The 25,359-nt window shown below is 43.2% G+C and overlaps 2 protein-coding genes and 1 long non-coding RNA gene across 3 annotated transcripts; 2 read left to right on the top strand and 1 right to left on the bottom strand.

The window, feature by feature from the left end:
• The first annotated feature begins 1,531 nt into the window (after positions 1–1,531).
• LOC135327894 (uncharacterized) lies at positions 1,532–11,327 on the top strand. Its single transcript, XR_010388454.1, has 2 exons — positions 1,532–2,063; positions 10,612–11,327. It is a non-coding gene; the product is annotated as an uncharacterized LOC135327894 (long non-coding RNA).
• Positions 7,985–14,971, bottom strand: SPRTN (SprT-like N-terminal domain). The gene is made up of 5 exons (XM_026117294.2): positions 14,563–14,971; positions 12,928–13,027; positions 11,939–12,067; positions 10,719–10,986; positions 7,985–10,428 (listed from the first exon to the last, which is right to left on the bottom strand). Exons 1-5 carry the CDS (start codon positions 14,838–14,840, stop codon positions 9,689–9,691), a joined length of 1,515 nt encoding a protein of 504 aa, XP_025973079.1. The 5' UTR covers positions 14,841–14,971; the 3' UTR covers positions 7,985–9,688.
• A 180-nt stretch (positions 14,972–15,151) lies between these two features.
• On the top strand, positions 15,152–21,452 carry EXOC8 (exocyst complex component 8). The gene is made up of 2 exons (XM_026117279.2): positions 15,152–16,909; positions 17,583–21,452. Exons 1-2 carry the CDS (start codon positions 15,248–15,250, stop codon positions 18,189–18,191), a joined length of 2,271 nt encoding a protein of 756 aa, XP_025973064.2. The 5' UTR covers positions 15,152–15,247; the 3' UTR covers positions 18,192–21,452.
• Positions 21,453–25,359: the final 3,907 nt, after the last annotated feature.

Genomic DNA, 25,359 nt, shown 5'->3' on the forward strand with positions numbered 1-25,359 from the left:
TGCCCCCTTGCTAATTGAGCACTTGTGCATCCCTCTGTTCATGTAAGAAGGGCTGTGGTTTCCAGGCCGTGTTCACTCCTGAAGAATCGTCCCATCAGCCTATGTTGTCCATCAGCCTGTCAGCAGGCTTTTGCACTACACCCTTCAGATGTTGGATCGGAAGCTAAATTATGAAATACTTGGCTGAGGAAAAGGTTTGGCATTTTTATTCCGAGAGAAAATGAATATTCTTTACTCTCTCCAGGCGCTGGTAGCCTGATGTCATAGGTGGCCGCCCTTCCAGGTGGTCCTGGCATCCCTGCTGCCGGCACAGCTCTCCTTGTGTGGTCCCTGATGGTGGAGGCAGCGAGCTGAGCTGAGCATGCTGCCCTGGGCCTGTGGCCTCCTGAGCTGGGGAGGAAGGTCTTGGGCCACCGCTGATCCCCTCCAACAGTGCAACACATCCACCCATACCACTGGGGCCAGTGGTGGCTCTGGCCCTACGGGGCTGCTGGATGTCCTCTCTGCCCAAGAGCGAGCTTGCGTTTCCCGGTTTTCACTGTCCTGGAGCTGCCACTCTGGTTATGTGAGTTTTGCAAATGCAGGTGAATAAAATTTAAGTGGTTCCTGAGCCCTTGTATGAAGGTAGGGAAAAATGATGCATTGCTGCTGGAGTACCTGGAGGGGAGTCAACACCAGCAGTGCAGCCTCTGGATGCTGCTGCTATACGCGCCTCACGTGGCTGCTGTTTGGCAAAGGCTCGATATTGTTGCCTGTCTCAAGAAAGCAAACATATTAATCTTGAATTGCTGAAGATGTTCCTCTTCTGGCAAGATGTCATTACACATCTGCTGAACCCCTGCAGTTTGTGGCAAGCTGTTCAGCTGATACTCAGTTTCATAGATCTAACCATGCCAGGACCCATGCTGGTGCAATCCAGGAGCAATTTCATGTGAAGTTTAGGTAGCCTTTCCACTGAAGAAAGGAAGGGGACAAACACAAGGAGACTGGAACCTGGTGTAGAATTCACAAGTGAGACATCTGTTTGTAAATCTCCTGAAAACAGCATCACTTCAGTATAAAAGCAGGTGTCCGCGGCCACACACAGACTACAACCAGGGCTGGGATCCACCTGTTGTATAACTATCTGGTGTCGAGGATGTATGCCCACCACAGAGAGGCCTGTGATCTCCCTCCTCTTCCTGAAGTTCAAGCCAGCATTTCCCTGGGTATCTGCACTGGGGGGCTGGCACAGGCTGACACCACCACTGTGACAAGCTCAGTACCTACACTGCTAATGGTTAGGAGCATCACATATGGTGTGGGAGAGCTCTGCTACAGGAGAGTCTGAGGCAAGTTATTATTTGTAGAGCGTGAAAAAGGGGTAAGAGGAAGGCTGGATTAAGGCAATTCCAGCCTCAGATCTCCTGGTTTCTGTGGGAGGATGCTGGTCTCCATAACACCTTGCAAAGAGCTCCAAAGTCACAGCATTGCTTATCAATTAGGATGGGTATCTGCATCAACAAAACTGCATTTCAAGAGCCAAGTGCCAGCCCCAAATGTTGCCAGTCAAACCTTTTGGGTGGCTGGTCTCTCAACTCAAATTGCCTAGAAATTGTTGCCACAGAGTGTGACTGGTCTTTTGGGGCTTCACAGTGCCTTAAACACATTTCCTGTGTCATCAGATGCTTTTCCTACCTTCTAAGTCTCTTACAGTTATGTTCAAAGTTAATTATGGCTGAGCTTTAATGCTGTAGTTCTGATAATCCTGGCTCTCCCCACATAGCTCAGTGAGGCACCAGCAATTAAGAAATGGCTTTCCAGGCTTTCCTGGCAGACGGGAAGAAGCAGTGACCTAATTACCTGTGAGCACGACAGAGTAGAGCTTCATTTTGTCTGTGTTTGTTTCAGCTATTCCAGTGGTGGCCCGTGCTGTGCTCCTACCTGAAGTCCCAGTTTGTGATGCCAGAGCCGGCCCTCCTGGATGTGGTCTGGGTGGTGGGGGTGACGAGAGCTGCCTGTGCAAAACCTCACAGAACGGAGGAAGAAACTCACAGTTGGAAAAAACCTGATGATTAGAGATGGTGAGAGTGCTCCTAGGCTGTTTCAGTGCAAAGTCAAACAGGTTGACCATCACTGCCTTTAAGTATAGTTTCACTCTGTATTGAAGTGCTCATGGGGTTGTTAAGCAGAACCACAGAATGGCAGAGGTGGGAAGGGACTGCTGGAGATCATCTGGTCCAACCTCCCTGCTTAAAGCAGGGTCAGCTAGAGCAGGTTGCTCAGGGCTGTCTCCAGTTGGGTTTTGAATATCTCCAAGGATGGAAACTCTACAACCTTCCTGGGTAACCCACTGCCGTGTTCAACCACCCTCCCTGCAATTTTTCCTATATTTAAATGGCGTTTCCTGTACAGGTGCTGTTAATCACAAATCTAAGGCGTAACCCAAATAATTCTTGGAGGTATATCCTGCAGAGGACAGGAGGTTCGAAAATAAAATTACCTACTCACAACTGCCAATTGCTCTCCCATACCAAAGGGCTGGATGAGTCCCTGCCGGCAGTGGGTGCGCGCCTCCCACCCTCATCAGGACAGAAGAGTGGCAGGGCAGGAGGCTTGAGGATGCAACCTATTAAAGTTGCTCTCACCACTGAAGCCCCTGGTGCTTATGTCCTTAGGTGCACTCTTCCCTTCCAACTTGTAATGAACAGCCCAGACTTTGTATTATACCCCTCTGTTGCTGTGTTATCTGTAGCAGCCTGTGCCAAACTGTGGTCCTTCCGCACAAGAGGGTTTGTCTCGCTGTTGGTTAAAAAGCAGCTAGTGTAAGATTGCAATGCACTATAAATAGCACTGCCGCTAAGAGCCTTAAGAGTAATGCCTGTAAAGTATCAGGTGTGTGCTGAGTTACATGTTAGCCAGGCCAGAGCAGTGAAACTCAGCACACTGCACTCAGCACAGAGGGCTTCGTGAGTCGGTATAAACTGCTCCAGCAGCAATATTTATCTCTTCTGAGAAGTAGTGCACTTGAGCTGAACAAAATGGCTAATGCTTCCCCGCGCCACGTGTCGGTGCTGCAGGCAGGATATGTCACGCCATGCGCTGGCTGGGCTGAGGGAAGAGGGGGGCAGGGTGGAAGTGGCACCAAACAGCTTTTAAAGCCTCACTCGTTAGGGTTGAGAGGTGCCTGCAAACCTCATGTTTGCATGCAGTGTGCAGTAAGCCTAGCACAGGTCACCGCAGAAAACTGGACTGATGCTCGCCGTGGCCTGCAGGCCTCTTCCAGAGCAGGGAGAGGATGTTGCTTCTGGCTGAGGAGGATCTGCAAATACTGCGCTTGTGGGGCAAGGCCCCGGGGCCTGAGTACAAGGTAGCCTGACCTCCTCGTGGGCTCAGCAGAGCTGGGCAGCTGCCACCCCGTCAGCACTGTGGCGGTTGGGCTGGGTTCTGCGGGGGAGCTTGGTTGTGACGCAGAAAACAGTTTCTTCCTAGGCTTTCGGGATGAGTCATGGGTCTTCGTGTTTGAAAAAGTTTTTTTGTTGTTACTTTAGACTGCTTTAAATTTGTTCCTGCTTTCATAGGAACATAGTTGACCTGGTGAAATATTCAACAGACAGCAGCTTCAGGAGCTTTTGTAGGTATAGCTGGAGCTATTCAGGGGGCAGTATAAAGAGCCTCAACTTGGGCTGCTGTTACTGTCAGCTGTCTTCTTATTTCAAGCTGTTTAGCCCATACACTGATCGCCTGTGAGCAGGATTTGTGTGCCTGCAGTGTGCCACATAACATGGGTACATGCTAGCCAGCGGTGCTGTCTGCAGTGAAGACTTCCACTGTTTTGTACCAAAGAATATATTTAGGCACCTTATTAGCAGGTAATTTTTAGCACTTCTTTTGCCTTGTGTCCCTCTCGGAGCACTACCCACAAGCTCCTGGCGACTCAAAAACTGCTGACAAAATGGTAGGCGTGTGCCCACTAAATGGCTCCCTGTGGGATGCAGATAGGTAATTACTGGGATGCTCCTGCGAACGGACCAGGGGTAATCAGCGGAAAGGCAAAGACAGACGGGGAGAAGAGCAGTAGGGAGGTAGTGGAATAAGAGCAGGGAGGCCATACGGATGTTCTTCCTATTGGTACCCCAACAACACTATCTCCTTTCTCTATTGCTCCCCTGCACGTAGAATTTGAAAATTGCTGAATCAAGCTTCTAGATTAAACCCAAACTAAAGCATATTCCTATAGTTAAGATACTGTACTGGGATTTCACTGACCTCTAGTCCTCATTTTACCCCAGATTTTCTGTGTGACTACTGACAGATCTCCTAAGACATGGTACTTGTAGTGAATACACAAATTATAGTCCAGAAATTGATGCCATGAAAAAACAGTATTTACTGCTTCTAAATTAGGCAAAGAGGGAGCCAAATATTTGGCTTGTTATTTTTTTGCTCCTTCTCTGAATTTATGAAATGATAGGTCTAAGACTTACTAGGGGAAAAAAAAAAAAAAAAAGAAAGAAAAAAAAAGAAAAAAAGATGATGGATGATAGCGGACAGTTGGGCCAGAGACAGGGTGAGATTTTCAGACCAAGCTGCTGCACCTTCTTAGAAACTTAATCTCGGCTTAAAGCAGCCTGGCCTGGCAGCACCTAAAAGGGAAACAGGGGATTAAGGCCACAGCCTTCACCTTTTCTTTTTCTTTTCTTTCTTTTTTTTTTTTTTTAAGCTTTCACACCTACAATATGGTACCATTTCCTTGACCTATCACTCCTCTAGTTCTCAGGCCTAGACAAAGAACAGGGTGAAAAGTTTTGTATAGACACCTCTAGCTCCTTTTAACTATGTCCTTCTCCTGTGGAGCTTGGTTAATGCCAAATTGATGTGAACTGCCGTGTTTTTCAGAGCACTGGAGGCAGTATTTATTGGCTGTGTATACCACAAAAAGATGCCTTTTGGATTGTTCACTGAACTCCAAACTAGAAAAAGGAGTTACTGTTTCATCTGTCAAGTTGCGCTTGCAGTAGTGGAAAGAAACAGTCACAGAAAACCCCGCTAATTGTAAACTTCACTTCTCAATCTGGCTGCATCACCCCCCCCCCCCCCCCATTCCTCCTTTAAGTTGTTTGTGGTCTAGTCTGTCTTCCTGCTGGTAAGTCTTCAGCCTGGATTGCAACTATAGGTGAAGTAAGAACCCACTCATTCTGGCTGCTGCTTTCCTATACAGGTTGGAAGCGGACAAAATGTAATTCATAAGTGTAAGGAGTTCCATCTGCTGGCATACTGCAGAATCCCCAAGCCCAGCACAGCACGACTACCTCCTAAGTACATTGCATCTACGCATCCTCTTGTTTTTATATATATATATATATATAAAATAAAAAATATATATGTATATATACATACATACAAAGAAATGCAAGTTTTTACAGTCTTTAAGTTCTTATATGCAAAATTGTTTATTTAAGCATAGAGATGTCAAAGCAGCTATAATAACCCAGATGCAAGTAAAAACAGAAGTATTCTAGTGAAAAAATCAAGAATGCTTGCTAGCATGCAAAAAACAGGTGATTTAGCAGCAACTATTTCACTTCTGGTATTAGTGTGTCAGGCAACAACAATCACATGATCATAGGGTGACTTCAGGAGGTCATCTAGTCCAACCATTAGCCATTCAGATTGACTGTGGTGTGGGATAGCTGATGCATGGATACCTGCTTCAGCGATGACCATTTCCAGCCCAGCAGAGAGATGAAGCTGTGGTGATAAATTTGTTGAAATTCTGCAGCAAGAGTAGTCTGTGGGCTCCTGTCTTCACTTTGAATTGCTCCAGCCTACTTAGAACATCTACCTCAGTTTATCTCAGAAACTCACCACTTGCTCTTTCTTACTGTTATCTTCTGATGCAATGTAAGTTATTTTGCATTGAGCATGTACAAGGTTGCTCTGTATGTATGGAAAACGCAACAGACCCCCATGGCTTCAGAAGAATGCACAAAGAAAATCTTTGCAAGAAATTGCATCTTTGCTGTTGCAGGAAGAAAAGCCTGAAGTTCAAATAGCTGGCTCAGCATTTCTGGAATTATTCACTAGCTATTCAGTTATCACTAAACCCCCTCTAGCATTCAGTTTTGCAAAACAGTTACCCGGTATCCCTTATTACTAACACTGGTAGAGCAGCAGGTACCATGGCAGCGTAAGCACATTTAGTTGTTCTCTTGAAAACTTATCTAGGCAGGAGGCCTGAGTAACTGATTTTTATGCTGTTCAACCAGCAGTACCAGCCCTGGCCAAGAAGTGTACGCCGCCTAGACATAAAGAGCCTGCTCATCAGCCTGCTCGCAGAATTAGGGGTTGAACCCATTGCCAAAATACACTCTCCATATGATCTAGATACCCCAACTGGATAAAATACAGGTTGAGAGAAGGTAAAGTTACAGGAGAATGATGCATTCTCACTTTTAAACATGGCATTTCTGTTATGTATCTTCTTGCAAGATTATCCCATTTTTATTACACTGGAGAAAAATTCTATTTCCATTCCTTCATCAAGACTCATCAAGTATTACAAAAACTTCCTAGAAAGTATTTTCATAAAAAGGAAAAATATTTAATCTTTAGGATTTCTTGCCTGATGAACAATTTTAATGGAGCTTTAGAGCATCCTCTTTAATAATAATGAAATAGTTAAGTAATTCTTATTTAGAAACATTTAACCTCTAGAAATAAAGTTATTTGAATTGTTCTGAGTAATTCCAGTACTCCAGCGCAGAGTGAGATTGCTTTTGCCTTCAGTTCGCAGAACTGTTTGTTGGCAGAAAGTATGCATACATTTGAGCTCTTTCATGCTTAATTTGTTTCAAATGTCAAGCACATGCAATTGTTTCTCAAATTTCCACTCAGCCAACTTATTTTGCAGTACAGTGAAGCACAAGGTGGTCAAGATTTGCTACTTTACTAGCTTGTGTTAGTAGGCAGCATCCAAGTTCACTCAGGACAAAGAAAAATCTAATACAAAAAGTAAAGCTTTTCATCTTTGACCCAAATCTAATAGCATATTTTAAAAGCATACTTGGTACTCATTGTTGTAACAGTGGGAAGGACATTACATTCAGAAACAGCATTCACAGCAACATACCACAAAGAGGCCATAACCTGATAACACCCTGAAGTATGTAAGAATTATACAGCCTACCCACCAGCTCTTTCAGTTACCTGCATCTTTATGCATGAGAGAACTTGGTATTACAGTACTTTATTTTAAAAGCTTACATGGGCAGGTGAGATGTTTTTCCACAGCTGGTCCAGATTTGCTCAGTTTTTTTTTTTGAAAAAATATCTATTTTTAGGGCAGATACAAAGTACATTTGAGACAGGACTTTCCTATAGCTTAGGGGCTTTTTTTTCCCCTTGATAGGCTATACTGATCACTGAATTCTGCAGATCAGCTCCCACATTTGCTTTTTAACTGATGTAATATAAACACTTAAAATTAGAAAAATTACCCTTTGAATATGAAAATGCATTTGACATACAATAATCCTCCTTTCTCCTTTACTATCATCAGTTTCCCTGTTTACGTCTTTCCTATTGCAGCTGATAAGAATAGCAAGGCAAACCACTCAAGATGTAATAGTACAGGTACTTTTGAGTAGTACTGTCCTTCCAAATGTCAGGTTTCACTAGAAACTGATAAATACTCCAGTTTTAAGAGGAAAGTATGGAAAATTAACATGTCAAATCAAGTTTTAAAATCAGGATTTGTAAAACCACTATTTTCCTCAGAAGTCCAACATAAGTGAAATGGTACTAAACATAAGATGGAAAAGACAGAGGTCAATACAGTCTTTATTTACCAATGACTGCTTTTTAAATGGGAAGTTTAAGAGGGGAAAATGTTGCTACAGAAGGGATCTATTAAAACAGACTGCCGTTGGATATACAAATAAGCCCACTGATGAGTGGCACAAAACGGCCACAACTGGCACGTAAAAAACAGGCTTAATGAGAATTTAAAATTCATCATCAATTTATTTAGAATATGCAATAACATTCCAATTCACATTAAACATCTTTAGTGTCAGTATTTAGAAAAATACATCATATTTAAAAAAGTAACATCTAAGGCATTCTTAGGTTTTTTAAGATCTGAAGTACAAAGTTAAGTATCATTTGTCAAATTCCATTGCACCCAGTTTATTTCCAATCTCAAAAGTGCACTGCAGATAACTCTTTATACAAAGGCAAAAATATGTGCACTCATGGCTAATATAGCCATTTAACATTGCAACAACAACAAAAAGATTATACTGTTTTATATGATATTCCTTTTATCAAAAGTATTTATAACCAATTTTACAAGTAAAGAAACAATCAAGTTTTCTGCTTAGCCAGTTAAATACTTTCAGTGCAGCAAGAAAACTAAATATTTCATAAGTTTATATAGAATACATGGCTGCTCAGCATTTGTAATATTTTACAGCACAACAATTTTAGTATTTAACACTGATTTGGCTGGTGTATGGAAGCAGCAAAACAAAAATTGTCAGCTGAGGTCAATCTAATGCCATTTCAGGTTGTAAAACACTGAAAATTTAAACTGGAAACTGAAAAATAATGAAGATTTTTATGACAGAGCCAGAACAGTCATTCCCAGTTTTGCTACCAATATTCTTCAGAACTTTTACTTACCAGTGTCTGCCCATGGAGATCAGTTACTCATGTATGTAATACTTTTATCCTGAAAACTACTGAACTTTCAACGCAGGCAGAATTTGTACAAAATATCAGAAAAAGAGGACAGAGAACCTAGCTAGATGCTGATTAATTGACCAAAGGACATAGAGAAGACTGAAATTCATTAGTTTCCATTTGACCACTCCAAACTTTTAAATCCTTTTGAAAACGAGCTCAAAATGATTTACTTTTTTTTCCTTTTTAAATTGAGCCTGTAAGCATAGAGCCTTCTCCTTGTCCACCCAAGTATCTTGTGCTTGATTTTTCAGAATTTTCATTTCCTTTCTGGATTTTCTTTTCATGCTCCTATCCATCTATTAAACTTAAATGGACATTTTGCTATTTTTTGATGTCTATGCCTTTCCCATCTTTCAGAGAGAATCTCTAATATATGTTTTCCTCACATCTATCTTTTCGAAAAGGTCATGGGTGAAGATGACCACCTGAGAGTGTAGTTGGGGCTTATGTAAAAATATTTGCTATTCTAAAAATACCCACTATTTAATTACATTGAAGTAAATAGAAAAAAAAAATCTTCCATTATAGGTGGTTACATTTAAGAATGGCAAAAATACATTAAAAAACAGTCAGGGTTTTTAAGAAAGAACAAAGATAAATTAGCACGATTAAAAATGTCTTAATTTAAAACTGCCTTGTGAATATGCAGTTTAGCAAGTATTCACCTTCTCTTGCAATACCTGGGTTCTGCAGGAAAACGTTAGCGCAAACATCCACCTAGTGAAACATGAGCACTAGGCTCTTCGGAACACAAGGAGCAACTAGATTCCTACTCAGTTTTAATGCCCAACTTCACAAAATTTAAATTGCCATTATTGTTCTTAATATCGACAGTAATTTAAATTCCAGTTTGGGACAGACACATGGGAAAAGCAGTGCAACTGAACAAACCCTGAACGAAGTAGTTCAAACAACAGTTTCAGCCCTGGGTTATTTTTTTGAGACTGCTTTCCAGAATTATCTATGCAAGACAAGAGTCCAGGTGTTCATTTATTTTAGACTCCAAAACCTCTGTCTGGCACACAGGACAACTGACTTTTTTATCCTGCCTTACAGCAGGGCTGGAACTTGCAGAGGATGCTATAGATTCAGCTTCGGTTTTCACAGTTGTATTTACTCTTAAAGTGCCATCAGTGCTCTCTCTTTTTATAAAGTAGTTTTCAAAGGCAGTTTTGTCTTCCATTTTTGGCCACTGCTGCAGCATACTAGTACATTCCAAGCTTCTTTTTTTATTGGACCCACCCTGAGCTGTTGTAGTTTGCTCAAAACAAGTTTGTTTAGGTGTCCTGTTATGGTATGGCAAAACCCTCTTCCCTTTTGTAGGGCCTTGGTTTGATTTTTCTTCTGTAACACGAGCAATTTTAACAGGTGATCCATTAACATTCTTGTAAGCTTTTGTGCTGGCAACAGAGAGCTTAGGAAACTCACACTTGGAAGCAAAGTTAGTTTTCTCTCTGGCATCATCAGTATAAAGTGGAAAGAAGATGCCATTACGGGGTGATTTTTCAAATTTTATCTCATTTTTAGGGATTGGTATTGTGCTTCCTACTGAACGATGCTGTGAACTGGATGTTTCACTGTTTTTAACACTGCTGCTGGAACTTATGCTTTTCTCTGAGAATCCACTGTCTCCTCCTCCAAGCAGATACCCCTTTCCACTGAAAGGGATCACATTTTGTGCATCACCCATGTGTATCCTGCCTGGAAAATATGAAAAGTTAGTACCTTTTTCATACACAAACCATGGGCTCAGTATTTTGTGCTTTATCTGAAAAATCTGCTGTTTGAAAACAACATAGCAAAATAAACCCTTTGCAAACAATTAAGCTAAAAAGGAGCCCAGAAAAACAAATAAAAGGGGTCTTGTTCTTTGTTATTTTATAGTAACATCTAATACAAAGCTCATCCAGTGGTTAAGCTGTATTTTTCCAAGGAAGTGTTTGGACAAGAACAGTGTGGAAAAGAAAAAGGGTAAGAACTAAGTCAAATACCTTTGTTACTTGATTTGGAATTTGAAAGTTTTGCTGGCTGGGTTTTCTCTTTGGCTTTCTTGGAAAAGTTTTCTGGTTCCTTCACTTTCGTGAACGTACCTCCACATGTCTCTTGATGCTCAACCCACCAAAAGTCTCGTGCAGAGGGTGGTCTATTCATTGAACGTTTCACATATCCAAAATAAGGTTTTCTGTTTTGACAGGGGCCATTGCATCGCCACCAATGCTGGCGATACAAATCCACCTCATCATGAAAATTATGATAAATCTAGGTTAAAAAAAAAAAAGCCAGTAATTCAGAAAATTTCTGGATTTTGTAAGTCTTGAGATTAATCACTAGTGCTGCATTTTTTAAAAACACAAGAGCGCTCCGTTCCTTTGTAATACAGAGGTCAAACCTAAATTCCTCCTGCATGCCAAAAAGGAAAAAAAAAATTGTCTGCTTATGGACTGACACACTTCAAAAAGCCCTTCTCAAAGTGTTGTCTTCCTCACAAAATAAATAGAATTTATTATACTAGTAAACCTGAATACTGACAAATGGTCTGTGATTTGAGAAGCACTTGCATTGTTCCAAAATTTATCCCTCTCTGACAATTTTTTTTTCTAGCACTACTGTGAGAAACAGCTTCTCCCTCTCTCCACATCCTGGTTTTACATTTTAATCTCCAAGATACATAACCTTCATGATTTTTACATTACGTGCTGTTTAGAACGTGCTGTATACAATAAAAGGATTTTAGAAACCAAACTGAAAGAGCAGTAAAACAGCGTAACAAAATAAATTCTCACTTCATCATCTCAAGTGATCTTGTCAGAGACATGAATTTTAAATACCATGTTCATCCATCCATCCATCAGCCCCTACTGAGACAAATCTTAAGTAAAATAGATTATTCTGAAATTCTCTCCTCTGAACTCATTAAATTACTTCAAGTTTAAAACAAACTTGAAAGGAAAATACTTTCAGAGGGTATATTTGAGAATTATATGATTTTAACAACCCTCCACATCTTCCTCAACATGTTCCCTCCACCATCGCCAACAAAATAACTACTGAACTGGCAAGCAGTTTGATGCAAATATGTATTGGTGCCAACTGTGGAGTGTCTACTAAGAAATACAAGTGTATTAATCACACTACATTTGAAATATTCAAACGCATGGTACCAAAACAGGAAAAAAGTTGCATTACATAACATGAAGTGGATTATGCTTACTGTGACGTTGGCTCCTGTCAAGCGATTAATGCGACGCATATGTTTGCGGAACTCCGGCCCATGAGATTCACGATCTTTGTCATTATTAGTAACAAACAGCAGGGCATGGATCATTTCATGTAACAGTGTCTGAAACAAGGCTAATCATTAGCAATTTACTGAAAAGCACTGCATATAATTTCTAAATTAATCTGCATTTTTTAATCTATGCTACTTTACATTCATCTTAGTATTAATCTTATTCTCATGCATTCACTTGTTAAATCTTGGTCACAGAAACATAATACTTATTCTACCTGCCAAATCAAATCAACTATTTCCGTACAACCTAAACATGCTAAAGAATGTTATTTTAATATATAATTCACCAAGAAGTAGAAATAATCCCAAACTCAAGTCAGATCTTCAAAAAGATCACCCCCTCCCCACCACTAAACAAAAGAGAGATTTTTGAGAAGAATGCAGAAACTCTACAGCGCTTCCATTCAGTAAGCAAATCCAAGTGTTGAAGCAACTCATATAAGCAGACCTGGCAGGGGCATGAAAAGCAATGCAAAGTTATGTTCACAGTCATATCCTACATCCTTATTTTCTCTTAATGACCTTTTAACCTAAAAGGTGCAGCTACAGCCATTTTCTGGTTGTACTTTCAGGGTGCATTTGTGGTTTTCATATTGTGGGATAGCTTAGGAGCTAAAAACTTTCTCCCCTTTATAAAGTGAGTAAAATAAATAAGTGACTGTACACTCGCACTCCAGAGTTGTCCATTTAGAAACATACAACTGAGGATACTGTAATGTTGCCCACATAAGCAAGAGAAACATAGTGATAAAGCCACCGCTATTTTACAATCTGTGAGTCACTGCTCATAAGAATATCGTCATGAAAGGTAGAATGTGGGTGTGTGTGTGTGTGTGGGGGGGGGGGGAGTGACGATGGGGAAAGGTTAATACATTTTATGTACATATTCATGAACAACCCTCAAATACCTCAACAAGATCCTTCCTTGGTCTCAACTTCAGGAGTGGCTCACTTAGGCGAATGGAACACATCCCACCTTTTCCTTCATAGCTACACACTCCTGCACAGCTGAAAGAGATGCAGAAACAAAATGTAAAAGTTACTTGTTTTGTAGTATGTGAAGAAAATTGAAAATTGGAGTTAGAATGCTGGCCTCTTCCAACACATGCTAGATAACTGACAATAAGAAAGACTTTTAGAAGCTACTTGAAGAACTCAAACTCATTAACCAAGAAAAAAGAACAAGCAAATTCTTCAGAATAAGCTGTTTGAGCTACCAGAAGCTCAGCTGCAATTTATTAGATCTCTTACAATCACTTAATTCAAAGCTAACAATCCTGAAAATCAGAATACAATGTTCCAAGCTCATTTGTACAGGAGGCAAATTAACATTTTCATTAAGACTCCAGATGGCATGAAAAACATAAAACAGAGGCTGCTGTGAAACAACTCTGACCTAGCTGCTGATTGCTGCAGTTCAACCCTCAGCTGAATGCTCTCCCGCACGTTTTGATTCTTACTGGACCTTTATACAGTCACTTCAGCACAGTAACACAACAGAAAACATTTCTTTTTGTTGCTGTTGTTGGATTAGTTTTCTGTGAGCGCAGTATATCCAAATATTTCCAAATGTCCAAAGAGCACTGCAATCAGCAAAGGACAAGAGGGGGAAGGACTCCAACATCCTGCAACCCTATCAGCTGATCTGCTGCAGAACTGCAACTTTTTTTTTTCTGGCATCTCAGATTTATTATGTATTTCCCTAAGTCTACTCTAAGCCTTGTTAATATGCTATTACCACTTCACATTTGCCTTTCTACCATGCTGTAAAACTATCAAAAGAAATTCAGAATAGCAACAAAAATAACAGTAATAGAAGTATGTTTATGTAAGTTTTAAAATACAGAATTTAAGACCAATTTATTTATTCCATTATAAAAATTTTGTGTGCGCACTGAGGAAGCCATTTATGGCTGCCAAAGTTTACAAATGAAGGACAAAATAGATACTAACTGTGACAGATCCACATCCTGAGCACAGGTACAACCTATGTGAAGAAATTCAAATACGGGAACTTAAGCTGTGGAACTGGTAAGTCTTTTCTACTAAGACACAGTTAGCAACAGCATATAGTGACAAGCGACAGGCCGATTTTCCTCCTTTCTCCCAAAATCTAAGGCCGCACTATTAGATGAGTCATTGCTTACTTGATGAGTCACAACCTTCACCAAAGGCTCTGACACAGCAATAAAAAACTGCCTGGATCGTTCACGAAAAGCATCTCGACTCATTCATGACAGCCCAAATCTCTGCCAGGGGGGAAACTCGACGCCAGTGAAGGCGACTCGCCATCGCTGCGTAGTGGCTCAGGAAGGACCGGCTTTTCGGTCCTGCCAGTTCGCGCCCTTTTCTGGCCGACCCCCGCGTACTTCGGCTCCCTCGTAGGTGGCCGTTTTCCATCAATGCCAGCGAGGAGGAAGAGGAGGAGGGGCAGGGGACACTCACACGGACGCGGCCGAGGGCCCTGGGCTCCCCTCAAAACCAACCGGCACACGAAGCAGCCCCATCCCTACAACGGCCGCCTCCCCCAGCCGTTACCGTACAGGGTCATACGCGGGCTCCACGACACCTCCACAGCCGTCAGGCGTCCCCAGAAGAGCGCCTCATTGAACTGCACGAAGAGGCCGTGCACGTCGGGGCTGGGGTCCAACAGCTCCCAGGCCTCGTCCACCACCGACAGCGGCCGAAGCACCGAGGAGTCCAGCGAGGCCTCAGGGCACGCAACAACAGCGCCAGCGGCGGCCGCCACCGCCTCCTTGTCCTCCGCCTCCCACAGCTCCTGGAGCTGCAGCGCCAGTACGAAGTCGCCATCCTCCTCCATCCTGAACAGCAACAGCGCCGCCGCCGCAGGCCCGTAACCGCTCGGCAGCCGCGCGCACGGAGACACCACAGAAGCTCCGGCCCTCACGCATGCGCAATGAGCCACAAATGACGCACCGCCACCGCCCCGCTCCGACTGCGCATGCGCTCGCTCCGACGGCGTGTTCCCCCCCCCCCCCCCCCCCCCGCGCTGTTTCTTTTCCCCGCCGGGCGCATGCGCGCGACAGTCCCGGCGCGACTCCTCCTCCCGCGGCGCGGCTCGGCGGCGCGCACGCTCGCCAGAGCTGAGAGCGGCGGGGAGAGGCGCTTCCGCCGCGCCTGCGCGTGCGCCTCGCGTCGCGCTGAGCTGCTCGGAGCCGCTCGGAGCTGCTCGGAGCGGAGCCGGGGCGCGTGCGCGGCGGCGCGGCCATGCTGGCGCAGGCGGCGTACGTGCCGCTGTGCGCAGGCGCGGCAGCGGTCTCGCCGGCGGCAGCGGCGGCGGCGGGGCGAGTGCCGGGCTGCGGGGCTGGTGGCGGCTTGGCGCGGCGGGGCGGGCTCGCCGCCGTGACGGTGGCGATGGCGCTGTCGCTGGGCGAAGGCGGCGGGAGCCGGCTGCGGCGGCAGCTGGAGTCGGGGGGCTTCGTGGCGGCGGAGTACGTGAAGCAGCTGTCGCAGCAGTCGGACGGCGACCGGGATCTGCAGGAGCACCGGCAGCGCATCCAGGCGCTGAGCGAAGAGACGGCGCAGAGCCTGAAGCGCAACGTCTACCAGAACTACCGGCAGTTCATCGAGACGGCGCGCGAGATCAGCTACCTGGAGAGCGAGATGTACCAGCTCAGCCACATCCTCACCGAGCAGAAGGGCATCATGGAGGCCGTCACCCAGGCCCTGCTGCTCCAGGCCGATCGCGACGACCCCGCCCTGGGCGCCCGCCGTGCTGCCGCCGACGACCCCTTCCTGCCCCTCTCGGCCAAGGAGGTGGCGGCCAGCGAGGAGGGGCGGCAGCGCACCCTCACCACCCTCCTGGAGAAGGTGGAGGGCTGCCGCGACCTGCTGCCCGAGAGCCCCGGCAAGTACCTGGTGTACAATGGCGACCTGCTGGAGTATGATGCCGACCACATGGCGCAGATCCAGCGGGTGCACGCCTTCCTCATGAACGACTGCCTGCTCGTGGCCACGGCCCTGCCCAACCGCCGCGGCGCCTACCGCTATGACGCCCTGTACCCCCTCGACGGGCTCGCCGTGGTCAATGTCAAGGACAACCCACCCATGAAGGACATGTTCAAGCTGCTCATGTTCCCCGAGAGCCGCATCTTCCAGGCCGAGAATGCCAAGATCAAGAAGGAGTGGCTGGAGGTGCTGGAGGAGACCAAGCGCAACCGGGCCCTCAGCGAGAAGCGCCGCCTGGAGCAGGAGGCCCTGCCCCGGCCCACCCCGACACCCCCCGAATCCACCAACCCCTTCGAGGAGGACGAGGAGGAGGATGAGGAGCCCCCTGCCGAGGAGGAGACGGTCGACCTCTCCCTTGAGTGGATCCAGGAGCTGCCCGAGGACCTGGACGTCTGCATTGCTCAGCGGGACTTTGAGGGGGCGGTGGACCTCTTGGATAAACTCAACGAGTACCTGGGGGACAAGCCCGTAAGCCAGCCTGTGAAGGAGCTGCGGGCCAAGGTGGATGAGCGGGTCCGGCAGCTCACAGATGTGCTGGTGTTTGAGCTGTCTCCAGACCGCTCGCTGCGAGGAGGGCCGCGGGCCACCCGCCGGGCTGTGTCCCAGCTTATTCGCTTGGGCCAGTCTACCAAGGCATGCGAGCTCTTCCTGAAGAACCGAGCAGCTGCTGTGCACACGGCCATTCGACAGCTGCGCATCGAAGGTGCCACGCTACTCTACATCCACAAACTCTGCCACGTCTTTTTCACCAGCCTCCTCGAGACGGCAAGAGAGTTTGAAACGGACTTCGCTGGCAACAACGGCTGCTACTCTGCCTTTGTTGTGTGGGCCCGTTCTTCCATGAGGATGTTTGTAGATGCCTTCAGTAAGCAGGTATTCGACAGTAAAGAGAGCTTGTCAACTGCAGCGGAGTGTGTGAAGGTAAGAGCGAAAGGAAGGTGGTGTGATATGATGGACTAAGCAAAGGATGGAAAGCTTGTAACTCCCCATTTCTAACCCTAGCTCAGTTGTTGACTCTGACTTTGAGCACATTGCTTGAAAAAGTTTCCTGCATTGAAAAGTTAATGTGATTCATTTGGGGTTTGTTTGTTTTTTTCCAATTTAACAACAAAAAAACAAGCATTAATCTTAAAGTACAGAGCAAAAAAAAAACTGTCCTTAACAGAAATGCAAAATGTGTTCATTCTTAATTTGCCTTTAACTGGTAGGAGATCCTTAAATTTACGTAAGGTTTATCTGAATGATGAGTATTGTGAACACTTTTGTTTGTTTTCCAAGCCTTTACTGGACTATATTTCCTTAATTTTTTTAAAGGACTTCAAGAAGTCCTTAATTTCTCAGGTTATGGTATCTCTCAGCTGCTAATAGGAAGAAAAAAAAAAGGTTTCTAATGTTGTATGTAGTATTTTTTACAGGCAAGGTTTGTCTTTCAGTTACTTCATTCTCATTAAAAAGGAGTTTCTTAAGGTAGGAGAAATCTGTAAAACATAAATAACACTTCTCAATTTTTGAGAATGATAAATTTGATAAACTTTTAAAATGTAAAAGGGGAATGCAAACTGATAACACACTTAACTTTTCTTTAATACCCAAGGTAGCTAAAGAGCACTGCAAGCAGCTCAGTGAGATTGGACTGGATCTTACCTTCATCATTCATGCCCTTCTGGTAAAGGATATCAAAGGTGCTTTGCAGAGCTATAAGGATATCATCATTGAGGCCACCAAGCATCGCAACTCTGAAGAGATGTGGAGGAGGATGAACCTGATGACTCCAGAGGCTCTGGGAAAACTGAGAGAGGAGATGAGAAGCTGTGGGGTAGGCAATTTTGACCAATACACTGGTGATGACTGCTGGGTCAACCTTAGCTATACTGTGGTAGCTTTCACTAAGCAGACTATGGCCTTCTTGGAGGAAGCGTTAAAGCTTTACTTTCCAGAGCTGCATATGGTTCTTTTGGAGAGTCTTGTGGAAATCATCCTTGTGGCTGTCCAGCATGTTGATTACAGTTTACGGTGTGAACAGGACCCTGAGAAGAAAGCATTCATTAGGCAGAATGCATCCTTCCTTTATGAAACTGTCCTTCCTGTTGTGGAAAAAAGATTTGAGGAAGGAGTTGGAAAGCCAGCCAAGCAGCTACAGGATCTGAGAAATGCTTCAAGACTGATGCGTGTAAATCCAGAAAGTACCACCTCTGTGGTGTGAAGTGAACTAACTGTTCTCACGGGCAGAGTGTGAAAGCACTTACTGAAAATGTTGTACATTAAAATTATGAACTAAATGTTTTCTGAGTCCTCAGAAAACATGGAAGTCTATCTGCAGCCTTCCTGAAGCTGAAGACTTACAATCAAAGCCTGCAGTGGTTAAAACTTTTCCTTCTTCTTTTTTTTTTTTTTAAGATTGAAGTCACATGCCCTTGAACAGCATGCCCTTTAAGAATGGCTTGTGTAGTGTTTGTGACTTGGGAAATAGCATAATATACAAATTTTGGCCAAATAAAATGTTTGTGAAAGTCTTAAATATATTAACATGATACAGCAGGAAAAGATCACTTCTAATCATATGACTGTATGAATTCTGTTTTAAGGCAGTGTTTTTGCAGAAGGGAAGTGCTGAAACACTCCCAGGGTGTGGTATTCGGTGAAGCCTGTCCACCATCCAGATGTGACTCAGCAGTACAGATAAACAACATGGATTTGCAGAATCTGATTTGTCTGGTAGTGATGCAGGCTCTTTAGTTTTTCTGACATACAAAAGTGTTTTGTTCATGTCAGAGACAGATCTAAATTAAAAATCTTATTTGAGTAAATATTTGTGTTTGGATGAAGGGGCTTCTTGTTCTCTTTAATAAGCTGACCTGTCAACTTAAGTTGCACCTCTCTGAAGACAAAATTTCTACTGTCAGAAACATTTGTTCCCTTCAGAGAAGAAGTGAGAATAATTTCTTCCCTTCTCCTTTGTGTTCCCCTTTCTTGTTTTCTCAGGGAATTCATTGGGGTCAAGTCCATTAGGTGCAGTATGGTCTTTTACTTGAGGCACTGTCATAAATTCATTATGGACCATTACCTACTGGTAGAAAACATAGTTAAGAGGCATATATGCTCCTGAAAAGTGCAAGGCAGGGAGAAGGTTTTAATCAAGGTATGCTTTTTGTCTGGAAGAAACAGCATTCTAGTTCTGCTGTACAGAAGCAGCACAGGAGAAAGAGTCTGGAAGTAATGCTTTTCATAAATCACGGTCTTGAAAATATATACTCTAACTCTCCTGAAAATGTTTGTATTATTCCCTGTTATACAGCAATAACTGAGAAGAGCTATCCTTTTTACAGAAAACATGAGGACTGTATTTGGTTGAGAACTCTAATGTGTGTGCATTTCAAAGCTAAAATAGCAGTGTTCTCCCACATTTAAGTGTGCTTTAGCCCTGTGATTGGGAGATCTACAACTGGTTTTACATCTGGGTTATTCCAGATTTACTTTGTGGCTTGAGTGCAAGGTGAGGGACATTTATGCAAATACCTGTTTGCTTGGATGAATGGTGATGACTGTCTCATTCAGTATGTGTCTCTGAAAATAAGATAAGCCAAATCCTGTATGGAGACTGTCTTCAGAAGGCTGCGAGCATCATCTTCCAAGCTGCTTAAACTTTTTCTGCTTTAGCACAGACCTTCTTAGTTGTGAGAAGATGATGTTACGATTAATAACATTGTATTAGACTCTTAAGTGATCTTAACTGGAATAACTGATTATCCTTTTCCTCTTAACTCTTTAAATGAAAAGTTTTGCAGTTTGTATCTTGGTAATGAATGCCTCATGACTGCATGAACAAACAAAAGATAATACCAGTAAGAGCATTCTGGGTAGCTGCTTATACTGGAGCCTCTTCATTTTTCTGTACTTTCACACTGCTAGTTGAGTGCAGTTTTATTTTCACCTTAATGGCTAGTTTTCATCCTCTTGTTCTTTGGATGCTTTTTGAGCTGTCAGATTTTACAAAGCATCCTACTGTGTCTACGCACTTGCTCTCCAATGTTTGGCCATTTTGTTAGCAAATCACGGGAAAAAAAATGGGCAAGGTGTTTCTAGAGGGTAGCTCAGTGCACTTAGGTAAAATTGATTGAAAACCACTGAAATAGCTATTGCTTTTATCTTAAATTACAGTGATGGTGAGAGTTAGTACTTGTGTGAACGTTACCTCTAAGAGAGCGCTGCCTGGGTGTTATTTCACTAGTGAATTGTCTTTGATACCAGAACCTAGTGAAGTATATTGAAGTAATGTATTCTATCTCGTCTGTTTAAAGTAGGCAAAGGTAGCCACCAGGCCTTACTTAATCTAAGAAATGTTTTCAAGTGGATTGTAAGTTAGAGTTCTCCATGAGGATGGGTATTCTGGAGGAGAGGGAAAGGGGAGGCTTTTTTTCCCTGAAGAAAAATATATTTTTATTGTTTGCTTTACAGCAGAAGAAAGCATCTTTACTTGTGAGCACAGAACAAATACAGATGAGCCTTCCTTTTTTTTTTTTTTTTTTTTTTTTTTTTAACTGTGCAATAAAAGGGTAACCTGTGGAACTACTTTTCAAGGCTCTGATTATTTGTTATGTTTGAGGACTTTGTGTAAGAAGCGGAATTATAGATTCCTGATTCCTGGTGCTGTCATGTGATTGAATAGGAGGAGAGCTCTGTTCAGGCTTCAGTTACAAGCTGGTAAAGCACATCTTATTCTCATCAGTGGATGAAATGTAGAATGTAATTCTGCCATGCATGTGTTTCACCGTTATCGCCACACCCTTCTTCAATCTATTTAGGGCATGTCTGTCCTCCTGATTTGTCTCTGCCATCATCCAGGGAGCAGTTGGCTCACGTGGAAGTTGATTTTAATCGATCAGGAAATCTGGCCTTTCATTTGGGTGATGAAGTTGTGTTTACATGCCTGTTACAGATCCACAAGGGTGTCTGAATTTTGTAAACTGCTGTAGGTAGCATTGATATTTTGTAACTTGTGGATCTATTTAAATCATAATTAAAGGAAAACAATGATTTAAGGAAAATGGTGTGTAATTAAATTAAACACACATTGTATGTTAATTGTTATCAGATAAAGTCATCATATGCTGAAAGTTATTTTTTAATAAATTTCAGATTTGCAGACAGCAATTCAGAATGGCACTTTTCTTTTCCTGAGCTGTACACTTATGGAGATTGTTCAAATTGGGGTTTGTGGGAACTACTGAATAATACGTTAGCAGTTTTGTTGATTTGGGGAAGTGCTAGTTGTACTTTTGCTAGCATATTTTCTTCACTTTGAGAGAATTACATATAAAATCTGTTTTCCTTTAGCTGCTGTGACAAAATTGTGATGTGTAAAATGAAGATTTTTTTTTAATTTAGATGAATTTATGTATCAGAAATTAATGCAATAACTTTTCTGAATGGCAAGGAACATATATTAAAAATTTTGGACATATAACACTAGCAGTGTATTTCTGTTTTTATTACATCATGATCAAAAAGAGAATGTTGGCGGCCTGGTTCAGAGTTTATTAAATCCATTAATAAATTTCCAGTGATGTCAAAGAGCTTCAGGTCAGTGAACATTTGTGAGGGAGATGAAGGAGGCCGGAAAGTGATAAAACTCAAATAATGTCACTTCATTTGCATTCATACAAAGTGGGTGTATGGCTTAAGGTGAAGTTTAAAGAAACTGTTTTTCAACACTGTAGATAGAACTGTAGAGTTGAGGAGAGGCTCTACCTGTATTACTTTGGGTAGATACTTGAGGCCATATCAATGCTAGACCATGTAATGCCATAATGTTTGTTACCTTGCAGAGTTGATTTTGTCCTCAGAGTACGTGCATACTTAAATCCTTAATGTGCAGTGCACTGGGCATCTCACCAGGTGGAGTTTTGTCAGTTTGAGATGTTAGTATGCTGTGGACAGGCATTGCCATTAAAGCTGTCCCGCCTTGCAGTGTGTTTTGGAACATTTTTGTAGCGCACTGTGGGATGAAGATGGTGCACTGAGTAATTTGGATGTTAGGGTTAGCATCTTGCAACTCATTTTCTTTGCTTCGTATTGCTTTTCTTCTGTGTTTTCTGATGTTTGCACCTTAATCTTTTAATGTTTTCCTTTACTCCCATGTCTCTCCACCATTAGCAGGCACCCTGCAGAGGATCTCAGCTTCTCAGCTTTGTGCTTTTTTTTTTTTTTAAGGTACATACCAACACCTGACTTTTGTTCTGCCACTGAAATGTTTTGCCGAACTGCAAATCCCTACAGAGACGTGAAAAGCTGTTTGTCCAAGCTTCAGCTCTCTCATGATAGATACCTCTTTATAGCTAAACGGAAGTTGTTCAGCTTAATGACTGCTAACAGTCAACCCTGTGTCACCTCTCGTTGTCCCTTTACTTCAATATTGGACTGAAGTTCCAAATGAGAGGTCAACCAATCTCGCCCTCATAATGTAGCTTTGCACTCTAGCACAATATGCAGCAGGTCCCCCCCATCAATCTTCATAACTACATGCAAACTCCTTACATCCCCTTTACTGCGCCGCTCCTATGTTTCAATTGGGTTGGTTTTTAATTAAAAATATTAGTAGTTCTTCAAACTCCCAGCATGCTTTTCCTAATGAAAGTCAAATCCAGAATCTGGCCTATCCAAAACTGGAAGAGCTTTGTCAATGTAGCTGTGGACACATCCTTTTTCCCTAGAGGTTCAAGTGCTCTGATACATATTGATACTTGCACATTTTTTTATATGTATGTATGTATATATATGCCTGTAACTCTGAAAAATGGTGAACAGATAAACACTTCAAACTGTGCAAAAAACACTTCCCAATTATATGTAGTATATTGTTTTTATGAAAATAGATTTATGCCATATGTATGTAATTACAAAGGACCCTAGCTAAAGTAATAGGTCAGAATTTGCTTGGGCCATCTCAGACACAGAGAGGATTATTACCTATTTAGGGAACTTTCACAGTGCAACTTTAACATACCCATGCCCTATTGTACAGTTCTCAACTACAGGATTGCAGTCTGGACTAAATTCTCTGCTACAAATATGCTCAGTTTGATGCAGCAGAGAGAAAGTAGCAGAAAGCCTGGCCTGTGTTGGCCACTGAACAGCATTCCCCTTCCTGGTGGTTAACGTGACTGATAAGGACACGTTTAAGGCAATATTAGATCACTTTCTGTGACTGTGTTATTTATCCTATCTCCCCCCACTTCTCAGCCAAGTAGAAGATAATACGGGAGGATGCAGGGAATCTGCTCCCAAAACTACTTGACGAGAGCTGTGATAGCACATCATTACCAGTGGAGGTCCCACGAGAGTTTGCATTGGTGAGTATTACCTCAGTGCAGGCAAAAGAGGCATCAACTGTATACGCAAGCAGCTATGATTATGTCCAGTTTGTTCTCATAGACCAGTACAAGAGCTGGAAGCACACGTGACAGTTGAGATATTAATCTCTTCATGCAGTGGCAATATCAGGACTCAAAGTCCTAGATTACCCAAAATATAATTTGGCCCTGCAGCTGTTGGGAAGCTGGTTCGGATGTGCTAACATATTACACGTTATTATTGGATGCACTGCATTAGGAAAGCAGGCCAAGAAGCAGAACTTCACCACAGTTTGGGAAGTCCTTGGATATGCTTGGATTAACGATGATTTCAAATTGTTAAAAAGAAAATCACGTAGCTGTTTGGGTCTTGGCTAGCTGCACCCAGAACAAACATAATTCTTCTTCTGTCCTTCCAGAAAGCTGATCCTACCCCAAGCTGAGCCAAAGTCAAAATTCTGTTGAAGCTGAAAAAGAGTAAAGTGGACCCTTCGTGACATGAGGCATGCATGTGTAAACACTTGCAAACCTGGGCAAAGCTGAGGTCTGAACTTCACAGGCAGCTGCCGGCCTGACTGTGGGCCAAGGAAAAACCTTACTTCTAACATTTCTGAACTTCAGTTCTCTGGGTTCTGAGTCATTCCTACTGTTTCTAAAATCATAATTGATAGACAACTATCTGCACCGATCAGTTTTAACTGTTTGGACTGAGGTTTTTTTTATTACTGCTTTAGAGCACCCTGCAGTCTGGGGGCTCCTCCTGTTACATTCATTTCCAGTTGTCTGGACTCAGTTTTCACAGTAGGAAGGGGCCCAGCTCCCTGCCCAGCTCCTGCAGGATGAGGTTGTCAGAAGGGTACTTGAAACTCTCCAGAGAATCCTTCCTTCCTCAGGATTCAGTGACTTTTTCCTCTTAAAATGAAGGTCTCTGATAAGCAGTTCCTGTTCTGCTTTTTTGCCGTAACAATTGGCAGGATTGTTTATTTTCCCACTCCGCAATGTAACTTCTCCAGCAGAGGCGCCAAACTGGTGTTGCGGAAGAGGCCAAATTACATGTTGAATTACAATCTGTGTGTCTGTCTTACATAATTAAGGCCATATACCTCCCCATCTTCACTCATTAATGACAATGTATGTGGAAAGGAGTGGAGCTGGAGGGTGTTCAAAGAAAGATTTGTAATCATTTTCCTTCAGACCTCCATTCAGCAAAGTGCTTAAGCTCATGCTTAATTTTAAGAGCCTAACATGTTCCCCTGAATTTGACAGTACGTGACATGTGCTCAGAGTTAATTATATATTAAACTGCTTCTCTTGTTTGGCACATCAGTCAATTTAGCAAAACCAACTGGAAAGAAGTTATAGAGGGGCAATACTAGAGCAACAGTAGCACATGAGCAAACCAAGCATGCATTTCTGTCCCACCTCTGTTTTAGTGTGACAAACTGTGCTACCAAAAAGGCCGTCCTTCTAGGCTTTCTCTTCAGAGGGAACAGTGTGGTCCATAAATCACCAGCATTGCAACTTCCCAGGAGGCAGCAGCAATAGCGTTTGGTGTGCTAATATGAAGTTGTTTCACCTGACTGGGTATAGCATGTGACACCGCGCATGGGGTGGAGCAGATGCCCTCCTGAAAATTAAGACAGCTTAAGGAAAGGTGCACAGTGCTGGTGAATCGGCTGGCTCTTTTAGGATGTGGTTTCACTTGAATAGGACACCAATGCAGGCAGGCCCCAGGGGCAGCAGTCACAACCTTCCCCACACGCCTCCATCTCCCAGGACTCGTCCCCAGTGTTCACTCCTCCCACCCTGCCTCAGAGGGGTTTCTCCTTCATGGGGGTTAGGACCTGTCTTGTTTGCTTGGACACAAGTGATTTATGTGAGTAGGCAGAAGGCCTCTGTGTTGCCTGGCATATTCATGCAGAGCAGCCCCTCTTCTGGTGAGTCTGTAATCAGTGACGATTTTTTGTTTTCACCTAAAGCTTATCAGCATATCCAGCCTGCAGCATCCTGGGGTTTTTTTGG

The sequence above is a fragment of the Dromaius novaehollandiae genome, chromosome 3, assembly GCF_036370855.1.
Source record: "Dromaius novaehollandiae isolate bDroNov1 chromosome 3, bDroNov1.hap1, whole genome shotgun sequence".
NCBI classification, from domain to species: domain Eukaryota; kingdom Metazoa; phylum Chordata; class Aves; order Casuariiformes; family Dromaiidae; genus Dromaius; species Dromaius novaehollandiae.